This window comes from Dendropsophus ebraccatus, chromosome 3 (genome assembly GCF_027789765.1).
Source record: "Dendropsophus ebraccatus isolate aDenEbr1 chromosome 3, aDenEbr1.pat, whole genome shotgun sequence".
In the NCBI taxonomy this organism is placed as follows: Eukaryota; Metazoa; Chordata; class Amphibia; order Anura; family Hylidae; genus Dendropsophus; species Dendropsophus ebraccatus.
In genome coordinates, this window is record NC_091456.1 from 35,534,057 (window position 1) to 35,546,158 (window position 12,102).

Sequence of the window (12,102 nt, forward strand, 5' to 3'; positions counted from 1 at the left end):
CATTAAAGAGTCTCAAAACACAGGACTAGACAGATATCCAAGGTGTGGCCCCTTTAAGGAAACCACCATATTAAGTGGCCCTATAAGTCAATGTAAGGACAAGGGAAAAACCAAGGCCAGATATCCATCCACATACAGCTGTTTCGGGGTGTTATCCCTCATCAGTGTGGAGCAGGATTCTGGCTAGGTGGAAGCAAGGCCTTGTAGAGCCATAAGAAAAACAGATTGCTGATCTCAGGGAGACTGGCCAACGCTCAATGCAGTGACATCCTAGGTGCATTGCCCCCAGAATTGTAAAGTGCTGCGGAATCTGTTGGCGCTATATAAATAAAAATTATTATTATTGCTCCCTGGGAAACATGTGCAAAAGAGTGTGCAAAAGAAGAGCCCGTGGAGCCTCATTTAAGAGTCTTGAAACACAAGACTAGCCACTATCGCTTCGGGAAGGACCCAGCTAAGGGGTGGCTCCTGTAGGGAAACCACGAAAAACCACCATATTAAGTGGCCTATAAGTCAATGTAATGACAAGGGAAAACATAGAAGACAGCCTGATAAAATTTGATTTGTACTTAAAGGGAATCCTCCCGGGCACTACCTAAGGTGCTGACAGTGTGCTGTAGCTGGCAGTCCCCCAGTAAGCATGGTGCCTCTTTGGTAATTTTCCGTGCAGCGGATTATGTACAATCTTATGTCTCCTACTGTCACAGAGCTGTTGGTCGTGCCACACTTGTCATGCATCCTCTTCCCTCTTCATGAATAATCAATGCTGCCCGGCCTCCTGCTCGCTCAGCTGTCAGTTGATTGCAGATCAGTCCTCTGTAGGCAGTTTATCTCTGAAAGTATCTCTCCTCCCTAATGTGTTGGAGCTGTGGTCTAGGGGTAACTCACCTGTCTAGAGACCTGCCATCAGTTCATTCTCTGGTTCGAATCCCCTGATTGAAATTAAAAGGATGTCTTTTTTTTTCCTCATTATTGTATCATTTTTAAAGTGACTGTACCACCAGGCCCAGGCTGAAGCACTGGAGGCAGGCCGACCCACCCTTAGTGGGAGGAAACCCCTGCCCCTCTATGATAGGGTTCCATTGATTCTAATGGAGTCACGTCATGGAGGGACTGGGGTTTCTTCCCACTAGGGGTGGGTCAGCCCGCTTCCAGTGCTTCAGCCTGGGCCTGGTGGTACAGTCACTTTAAGACTATGTTCACACACACAGTATTTTTGGTCAGTATTTTGCAACCAAAACCAGAAGTGGATTGAAAACACAGAAAGGCTATGTTCTCACACTGTTGAAATTGAGCAGATGGCCGTCATTTAATGGCAAATAATTACTGTTTTTTTTAAAACAACGTCCAATCTTTGCCATTAAATGATGGCCTTCTGCTCAATTTCAACAGTGTGAGAACATAGCCTTTCTGTGTTCTCAATCCACTCCTGGTTTTGGTTGCAAAGTACTGACCAAAATACTGAGCAAAAATACTGTGTGAACATAGCCTTAAAAATGCAATAATAATAAAAAAAAAGACATCTATTTAATTTCCATCAGGGGATTTGAACCAGAGAACGAACTGCTGGCAGGTCTCTAGAAAGGTGAGTTACCCCTAGACCACAGCTCCAACACATTAGGGAGGAGAGATTCTTTCAGAGATAAACTGCCTACAGAGGACTGATCTGCAATCTGACAGCTGAGCGAGCAGGAGGCTGGGCAGCATTGATTATTCATGAAGAGGGAGGAGGATTTATGACAAGTGTGGCACGAACAACTGTTCTGTGACAGTAGGAGGCATAAGATTGTACATAATCCGCTGCACGGAAAATTACCAAGAAGGCACCATGCCAGCTACAGCACACTGTGGAGCTGACGGATTTCCTTTAAAAGGACAAGTCCGACCACAGGCATTTTCTTTCTAATCTCAGGGCAGGTAGGCAACCTCTCCCTGTGCCTCTCCAGTGCTCGATCACCGCTTCGGGCCCCCTGCCTTGCTCTGGGATATCCAGCAAAGCGATGTCACATCACAGCTGATGGACTGGCCACTCTGGGGCAGGACGCTGTAGCTGTCCCTGATTGGCTGAGCGGGGTGTCCATCAGCCGTGACGGGCATTCCCCCCCCAAGTTGTGACATCATTACAATTCAGGGGAGGATGTCTTCTGGCAGGGGTCCCAGAGGCGGTCAGACGGCAGATCGCTAATCTCAAAAATTTGCTGAGACGGGTCTTTAAAATCACATTTTATACTTTTTTTTTTAATAGTAAATCACACAATTAACACATATGTATCTTACCTTCCTCCTTTGTGCCGTTTCTGTGTAGTTTGTAGTTTAATACCACATCTAATAAGGCCATTTGGAGCACTAGGGGCGGGGCTACTGCCCTCAGAACACCAATGTGGCCAGTCTCCGCCATTTCGCTTGACGGATATTCATTAGAAGGGACGGACTTGTTCTCTGGGGGCTCCAAGGGGCCTTACTAAACATGGTATTAACCTACAAACAGCACAGGAATGGTGCCGAGGAGGATGTTAAGAGACTTACTTTCATCCGCAGCGCCCTGTGTGCAATAGGGAGCTATCAGCAGATTAGGTTCGGTGATGTTGATACCTGAACAGTGTTACAGGATTGCCAGGGTCACATGGTGTGTGTAGCGGGTCACATGAATAATGTCATGTATAGTCCGTGGGCTATACTATGTTTTTTTTGGACAAGGTCCTACTGCACCGGAAAAAGAAAACTATTTGAGCTGAATTTTATATTCGGCTTGGCTTACTGCATTAAAGGGGAACTCCGAACAGGGAAAATAATTTGCTTTTAAAAATATCATTGAAAGTTGTTTCTATACAATGTATTACCACGTCTGAGCAGTTCTACCGCACTGGTGGTTGATCGACATCCAGAAAGTGAAGACAACTGTCCTTTGTGCAATCTACTCGGTCCTGCCCCTATGCTACCTTTAGGAGGCAAGGATCATGTGACCACTGTTTGCTGTCACATTTGTTTGCTAAGCAGTGACTGAGGATGCAGACATGAAAGGGGCGGAAGGGGGCAGGGACATGACATTAGAGCTGGGAGGGGCGGGAGAAACAGGACGTTCTGAGCGTGCACCACAAAGACTACTGGGAAATATAGACTGATCGCAAAGCAGGAGAAGAGGAACAGCAAGAGATATGGATCAGGCTGAAAACTACATAGAGAGTGTCAGCAGGGAACATAGGTAAGAACTGTGCATTTTTTTTTTTTATTTATTTTTTTTAACAAGCCTGCCCGAAGTTCTTAAGCTACTTTGTCATAGCTACACATTGCCATCCTGTCAAAAGGGATGCCGATGCATCCCGCAGCATACTGGCAGCAAGTACGTTCAGTTTATTAGCCTGAATGTAACTGACTAGTGACAACAAACAGGCCTTTTCCTGAACCTTTTTGTTTATTTAGCAGGGCTAAAAAAAAAAGCACGGCAGACCACACTTTTGAGCCCTGCTAAAGTCGACTAAGTCTGCCCCATTAAACTGATAGGGTCCGCTGCCAGTATGCTGCAGTAGTTGTCCATTTAATCTCCTGAAGTATTAAATGGGTAGTTCCTGACCACTCACTGATCTTTTTTTATCAACTTACGGAGTTACATGGTCGCACTTCTTTTCTCTGTTGCATACCAGCCTATACCCAAAGTATTTTATTACCACAGCTTTGAAAGAGACTCTGTACCCACAATCTGACCCCCCAAACCGCTTGTACCTTTAGATAGCTTCTTTTAATCCAAGATCTGTCCTGGGGTCCGTTCGGCAGGTGATGCAGTTATTGTCATAAAAAAACAACTTTTAAATTTTCAGCTTTGTGCCCTATGGCCGTGGCTTACATTGTGTATGAATTGGGCTGGCACCACCTCTCCGTCCCTCCTCCCTACGCTCCTCATCACTAGCAATGCTCCAGGCAGATTGCCTGCTATTCAGCAGTTTTGTGAATACTGAACATGGGCTGGATCGTTAAGACACCTGTGCAATGTTCACACAGGAGACAATCTGCCTGGAGGGACGGAGAGGGGGTGCCAGCCTAATGCCTACACAATGTAAGCCATGGCCATAGGGCACAAAGCTGCAAGTTTAAAAGTTGACAATAACTACATCACCTGCCAAACGGACCCCAGAAAAGATCTTGGATTTAAAGCAGCTATCCAAAGGTACAAGCGGTTGGGGGTGGGGGTGGAGGAGGGGGTCAGATTGTGGGTACAGAGTCTCCTTAAGCATAAGAAGTGAGGGCACTACATACCTTGCTTGTCTTTTTTCTTAGAAATGCTGCAGGTTTTCACAGGACCGGCTCTTGAGAAGACCTGCAAAAATACATAAATAATGCAATTCATCAGTTGAAGTCCCATCAATCAGACACTTATCAGATAGCTGGAATAGTAGAGAAGATAGGTTGAAACATGGATAGAGCTGGTAGAGGTTTGCGTTTTGAAATTAGGGTCGCAAACAAGCGAGATCGGCGCTGGTTTGCAGTGCCTTTACAAGGCACAACTAATCAAGTGGCTGGGCCTTCCAAAATTCCCAGAATTGTTTGTGCAGCCATGGAAAATGACAGCAGAGATATGCGTATATCCATGCTGTCAGTTTCCAGATCACATATGCAGTGCATACTTACCTTCTGCGCTGCACTGACAGCTCCCAGCAGGCGCTGTAACTGAAGACCCTCACCCCACCTTCTCGAGAATGGTTGACAGCTGGGGGAGTCGGGATGGAGGCCTGAAGACACAGTGACAGCCGGGAGTACCAGATCACACAACAGCGCTGATGGTAAGTATGCACTGCATGTGTGATCTGGAAACTGGCAGCATGTATCCGCACTGTCAGTTTCCTTTTGCTACTGGCCGCACATCTCTTATGTACAAAGGAAGATGTCCATCCTATAACAATAAATTTTAAAACTTCCTCAAAAGATACGATCAGCCGAGGATTGGTCATTTTGCCACTCCTCAGCTGATTGGTGTCACATTAGCATAGGTCGGTTATCGGCTGTAGGAGCATTTCTAGCAACACTACTGGCGATAATCATCTAATGTAAAAGACCATTTAGTTTCATGTGTTCATTCAATAAACAAGCCTTGAAAAAAATCCCTTTACATTTGTTTTGTACTATATCTACAGGTTTACCCAAGAACAACCATTACCTCTTTTATTGTTTCCTCGTTCGTACTAAAGTTCAGGTTCTTAATAAACAATGTACAGCCGGGAAGTGTTTCTTCTTCTTCATCCTCTGACTCACTTTTCTCTTCTGGTTCCTCTGCAATACTCTCTAAGGAAAGGAAAAATAAAAACAATCGTTTTCTGCTTTAAATGGATGAATCTAATCAAAATGATCTTCTGATGTCAATGACATATGTATCTGCAGTAGTGAAGGCTGATTTTGAGTTCCCACAGCTTTTCAGAATGAAAGGCCTCTATAAAAAGCATAAAACCTGCTCACAAGTTTCTGTCCCCGAAAACCTAACCCAGAACTCTAAGCGCTGACAATAATCTGAAACTTTTTTTTTTATTAATGATGAGGGCACTTTTCAAAGGTCAGCGTTTTTTTTCCACTGCATGACAAATCGAGCGGCTGGGCTGCACAAGCAATCCCTGTATCATTCATTCAGCCATGGAAACTGACAGCATGCAATATGCATATATCCAAGCTTTCAGTTTCCACATCACAAGCAGTGTATACTTACCTTGTGTGCCGCTTGTGATCCTGCATTCTGTTCTCCGGCAACCACCTCCTCACACTGTCATTCTGGAGGAGGCAGAGCCTGAAGGTAGAGCAAGACTGAAGAGCCAGATCACGCGCAGTACGGACAGTAAGTATGCACTGCTTGTGATCTGGAAACTGATAGCACGGATACATGCATATCCATGCTGTCAGTTTCCCTTTTGCAGTCAGACGCACATCCACAGTTTATAGAGGAAGATGCGCGTTTTCCCCGTGCTTAGCTGATTGTTGCCACTTTTAATTTAGCAATCAACAGAAACGGATGCCAATCTCTTACCTTTACTTTGCTCATCTAACTTGCCAAGCTTCTCCGGCTCTGATGTCTTTTCTACTGGAGGGCTGTTAAAAACATTCATAGGCGCCCACTCCAAGTAAAGGGGCACATGCTGAAACTAAAGAGAGAACAAGATGTTTAACAAGCAGCAACATGTAGGAGAAAGCAAAAGGAAAATATATATATATATATATATATATATATATATATATATATATATATATATCACGTCACATCAAACTCTATATAGGGATTTCCATTCAAAACATAAAAATCGTCTATTTAAAGTGACACTGTCACCCCCTTTTTGCATTCTTACTTTTCTACACAGGTGTAAATGGTAAATTTTGCAGTTTTCGTACCTTATTTTATATCATATGTCATGGTGCTTGTTCCAGTTAAAAGTGATCTTTTATCATCTGCGGATTGTGTCACCTGCGTGGGGCTTTCCTACTGAAGCACCACTTAGCAACAACCTTGGAGTAGACACCGCCCCTCTGTGACATCATAGCCATCTAGATCTTGCCCCTTCGGCGGCCATTGGAACGGGCTGGCCTAAAGGATCCACCCCCTCTAGGTCGGCCCATACCAATGGCCGCAGAGGGGTGGGACCTATGTGCAGATGACATCACAGAGGGTGGAGCCTACAGTGGTGATGTGGGTGCGGCTAAGTGCCGCTGCGGCGGTGAAGCCCCGTTCAGGTGGCACAATCCACAAATGATAAAAGATCACTTTTTACTGGAACAAGCACCATGACGTATGATATAAAATAAGGTATGAAAACTGCAAAATTTACTCTTTACACCCATGTAGAGAAGTCATAATGCAAAAAGGGGGTGACAGTGTCTCTTAAAGCGTAACTGTCATGTTTTTTTTTTATTGCAGAAATCAGTAGTATAAGCGATTTTAAGAAACTCTGTAATAGGTTTCATTAGCCAAAAAAGCCTCCTTCTGTACTCAAGAAGCAATCTCCCACCCCCCCCCCTGACTTCTTATCTGTGCATTATCAGGCAAACACGTCTTCATTACAGAGAAGCCAGTGAAGACGGGTTCTGCTCTCTCCATTCTATCCTTATGGAGGGGGGAGGGGCTGAGGGAGATTAGGGAGCAGGAAGAGGTGACATGAAGGTCAGCTATTTGTAGACTCTCTGGGCACCTAAACCGCAGGATTCTGGGGTCAGAAAGGTCAGTGCTTATCTATGAACTTACTGAGAAGATTGCAGGGGGTTGTGCTTTGCAGGACTGCTCCGTGCTCAGTCACTCCTAACAGCCCCTCCCCTCTCCATAGCCACATAATGGACACAGAAATCCTGCTGTTTCTGAAGTGAGGGGGGAGGCTGGGAGATTGCTTTTTCAGTACAGAAGGAAACTCTTTTAGTACATAAAACCTATTACAGGCGTGGCTTGCTAATGGAGGAGTGAGGACGCACTGAGACTTAGCTCCGCGCCCGACGGCCTCCCTGCACCCCCTTTCAGCTCAACCAGCACTATTTTCTCACCCCCATGAACCGGGGGAAACGAAGGGGAACCCGCTCTGCCTCTTCTGCCTCTAATCCGGGCTCGATTAAGAACTTTTTCGGTGGTCCGAAGAAAGCCGCGCCAGCAAGCCCGGGACCTAAGATGGCCGCCGGCACCCTCGCTTCCACCACCGCGCGGTCTCAGGACCCTGCAGGTACTGTGTCTCCGGTCCCCTCAAGCCGTTCTCGCCACTCCGAGGTGGAGGAGTCGGATGAGGAGTGGGACCTTAAATCATATCTCAAGGCGCTACCCACAAAGACTGACTTTGAAAACTGCGTCACACGCCTGGAGAGCAGTTATAAAAAGGAGGTGGACGCCATTAGAGGGGAGATACGCCATATAGGCCAGCAGGTGGTGGAGCTAGACAAACAACAGGAAGAAATACTTGACAGACTGGACTTACATACCCAGGTCCTGCAAGATCATTCTGCCAAGATCCTTGACCTCCTCACCATGCAGGAAGATATGGAGAACCGCCATAGGCGGAACAATATACGCCTGAGGGGCATCCCTGAATCTGTGTTGCCATCGGATCTGGAGTCCACGGTGCAACGCCTTTTCACCCTGCTCTTGGGGCCTGACAACACTGATCTGGTGGAAATGGATAGAATCCACCGCTCCTTGGGCACCAAGCCTCCAGACAATGCACCACCCCGCGATGTGATATGCAGGGTCCATTTTTACAAGGTGAAAGACAGGCTCATGTTGGCCGCCAGAAGTAAGGGCCCATTAGACCTTGATGGCGCATCAGTTATTCTCTTGCCTGATCTGGCCCGCCGCACGCTCCAGCTCCGCAGGGCCCTGAAACCCCTACTTACCGTCCTGAGAGAGAGAGAAATCCCTTATCGTTGGGGATATCCCTTCCAGCTGATTGTGCGGTTTAAGGGCAAATCTGTTGTGTTTCGACATCTGGGGGACCTCCCGACATTCCTGGGTTCTTTGGACTTGCCAATGATTGCGTTGCCGGATTGGCCACCTATATTGTGCCCGATGGATCCGCCGAGACGTGAGAGATGGCAGGCTGTGACCCGCAAGAATCGCTCCTCCGGTTCATCCTCTTCCAGGAGCCCAGTCACCTGAATTGGCGTTACTGCATGCAAGTTGGCCCTCATTTAAGCTCGCACAGAGCTTAGCTCTGAGTTTTTTCTTTTTCTAGGATGGTTGGACACTATGTTGCCTTGCAGCCCGAGTCGCGGGTTCCCAATTTTTTCTTTTTCTTATTTCTTTTGTTATGCATGGTTCTGATTATGGCCATGCTCACTTGAAAGCTGGTTGAGTATTATACCTGTGTTCAGTTGCTGTCAGTTATGGGGGGGGGGGGGAGGCGGGTGGTGTGGGTTGGGGTTTTGATGGCTGTCCTTCTTTCTGTATTGGCTCTCACTGCCCCTCCTAGGGTTAGTGGACAGCCGGCTGTCCACGTTCTAACAGCCTTGTATTGCCTTTGGCCGCATGTGTTGGGCACCACTTTGCTGCTGTTGTGTGCTATGCTTTGTTTGGCACACTTCTCTATGTGCCTGTCTTCTCTTTTTTCTCTTTTCTCTCTTCTTCTTCCTGTACCTTCCCTGGCTTCCTTCCCTCCTCTTTCCTTCCTTCTCTTCCCCTTCCTCCTCTTCCCCTTTCTCCCCCCCCCCTCCCCCCTCCACTCAGTAGAAGACTATGGATGCTCTCTCTATATGCACCTTTAATGTAAAAGGTCTAAATGTGCCTCAGAAACGCAGCCAAATACTCTATTACCTGCAGAAGCGCAGAGTCTCTATTGCTCTCTTTCAGGAAACCCATTTCCAGACCTCTGCATGTCCTAAATTACTGAATAAATGGTACCCAACGTGGTACCATTCTACCAACGATGAGGCTAAAAGTAAGGGAGTATCCATAGCCTTCCATAGGTCTTTTCAACCTGAGGTTCTCAAAATTAAAAGAGACCAATCCGGTCGCTACCTGTTTCTCCAATTTATGTATGCGGGTCAACAGCTCACCCTTGCATCTGTTTATTTTCCTAACCAGGGGCAGGTGTCCTTTGCCATCGACTTTCTGCGGCAACTTGATGAGTTTGCTGGGACGTCTCTGGTGATACTGGGAGGCGATTTTAACTGGATCTGGGACCCGAACAACGATTCCTCCAGCGGTAGGTCCTCTCTCTCCTTCTCAGCGCTCCGTAGGTTACGGAAAGAGTTTCACTCCCGACATCTGGTAGATTTATGGCGAATTTTACACCCAGATGTCAAAGATTACACATACTTTTCCCCAACCCACTCCTCTTACAGTCGGCTAGATATGATTTTTGTCAGTCACCGGCTGCTGTCGCATGCTCCTAGTGCCTCCATAGACTCAATAGTATGGTCTGATCATGCGCCTGTTCTCTCCTGTTTGCAATTTAGTCATTTCACCCCTAGACCTTTCTCTTGGCGGTTAAATGATAATTTGCTAAAGGACATGTTATGCTTAAAGGAGATCCAGAGCACTATCTCCACATTTGTGGAAGTACATCGCTCAGATGATACTGCCGCTCCCATAAAGTGGGAGGCATTGAAATGTTCCCTTAGGGGAGTTTTCATGGCGCATGGGTCACGCCTTAAAAAAGCAAATGCCCTGAAGCTCAAAAGGCTTTTTCAGGAGCTAGCCACTTTAGAAGCCCAAAACAAACGATCCTGTCAGCCTGACACGCAGGCCCATATCTCCACGAAGCGGCAACAAATCCTGTCATGTTTAGACAAGAAATATGCTTGCCTACGAGATAAGTTACATGGGGGTTACTATGAGTATGCTGACAAAAGTGGGTCGTGGCTTGCGAGAGCTCTCCATAGACGTAAACCCTCCACCTACATACTTTCCCTACACTCTCCTACTAAAGGGAAAATACACACTACAGGCCAGATAGTGGAGGAGTTCCGTTCCTATTACGAAACCCTATACCATCTGAAGAACAAATACGCCGATCTCCCTGCCCCGCAATTGTCTGAAAAAATTAAGCTATATCTTGCTAACCATAAGCTCCCTACCCTCCCCGATGATAGTTGGTCTGCCTTGGAGGAGCCGATCTCTCGGGAGGAGTTGGATTTGGTCATCAAGAATCTTAAAAACGGTAAATGTCCAGGCCCAGATGGCTACTCTGCCCGTTTTTACAAAACCTTTGGGGGTGCTCTGGCCCCCCCATTGCTGTCCTCCTTCAACTCTATCTCGCAGGGATCGAGCTTTCCCCCCCAGGCCCTTAGGGCACACATCTCCGTAATTCCTAAACCAGGAAGGGATGGGGAGGTGTGTGGTAACTACCGCCCCATCTCCCTGATTAATATAGACATCAAAATCTTTTCCAAGATCCTCGCCGTGCGGCTGGGTCCCTTGCTTCCCTCCCTGGTGCATTATGACCAAGTTGGTTTTGTGCCTGGGAGGGAGGCCAGGGACAACACCCTCATGACCTTCTCCCTTATGGCCGCTGCCAAACAACACAAGATCCCTGCCTGCCTTCTCTCCATTGACGCGGAGAAGGCGTTTGATAGGATTGGATGGGACTTCCTGAAACTGGCTCTTGAGGGCCTGGGAATGGGACCTATTATGCTTTCTTACATACTGGCCCTCTATAATGGTGCCTCCGCACAGGTGAGGGTGAATGGCGCCCTGTCTTCTTCATTTGCCATTTGCAACGGGACGAGACAGGGTTGCCCTCTTTCGCCCCTCCTATACGTTCTTGTCATGGAGCATTTGGCGGTGGCCTTGAGGGGGAATGCCTCTATTCCTGGCCTGGCCTTTGGACAATCCACTTACAAGTTTTCACTTTACGCAGACGACTTGCTCTTATACATTACTTCCCCACGCATCTCATTACCGGCGATATTAGCTGAGTTTGAGGAGTTTGGGTCACTCAGCAATTATAAAGTGAATACTCATAAGTCGGAGATCTTGAACGTGTCTATGTCCGGTGATGACTTCCAGTGGATTGCCAATCAATTTCCGTTTAAGGTCCAGAACCAGAGCCTTCGGTATTTAGGAGTTGAGGTCACCTCGGACCTCAACAACCTTTTTGAGGCCAATTTCCCCCCATTGTTCCGCATTATTGAGAAAGATCTGAAGGCCTGGTCAGGCCTTTCGCTCTCGTGGTTTGGTAAAATGGCGGCACTTAAGATGGATATATTGCCGAGGCTCTTGTATTTGATGCAGGCCCTGCCTATGGCGCTCCCTAGAGCCTTTCTGGATAGGCTCAGATCTCTTATGATCCGTTTTGTGTGGGACCCGGGGGGGCCCCGCATCAGGTACCGGAATCTAGCAAGGGCAAAGGACAGGGGAGGGACGGGTCTCCCACATATCCTGTTCTATTATTACTCTACTGTAGCTACGAGGGTTTTAGACCTCTGCCATCACCGTACCACGAAGCGTTGGGTCTCGTTTGAATCGGCCCTGTCCCCTGCATGCCCTGCTGCACTACCCTGGCTACCCCCAAGGGATAGGCCCTCTTCCACGTTGATTCCATATGTGACCCGGGTGCTGCTGCCCACATGGGACCGTATATTTCACAAACAGGGGCTGTCATCTAGACCTGGACCACTGACTCCTTTATATAGTAATCCTCAACTTGCTTGGGACCAAGA

At 47.3% G+C, this 12,102-nt stretch overlaps 1 protein-coding gene across 1 annotated transcript in view; it reads right to left on the bottom strand.

The window, feature by feature from the left end:
• The window catches only part of RBM19 (RNA binding motif protein 19), a 56,180-nt gene that overhangs the window by 15,007 nt on the left and 29,071 nt on the right, over nt 1-12,102 (bottom strand). Inside the window, exons 16-18 of the mRNA XM_069961417.1 lie at nt 6,005-6,119; nt 5,150-5,274; nt 4,252-4,312 (exon numbers count right to left, since the gene is read on the bottom strand). Of these exons, the coding sequence (XP_069817518.1) occupies nt 4,252-4,312; nt 5,150-5,274; nt 6,005-6,119 (301 nt within the window). The remainder of the gene's footprint in view (nt 1-4,251; nt 4,313-5,149; nt 5,275-6,004; nt 6,120-12,102) is intronic.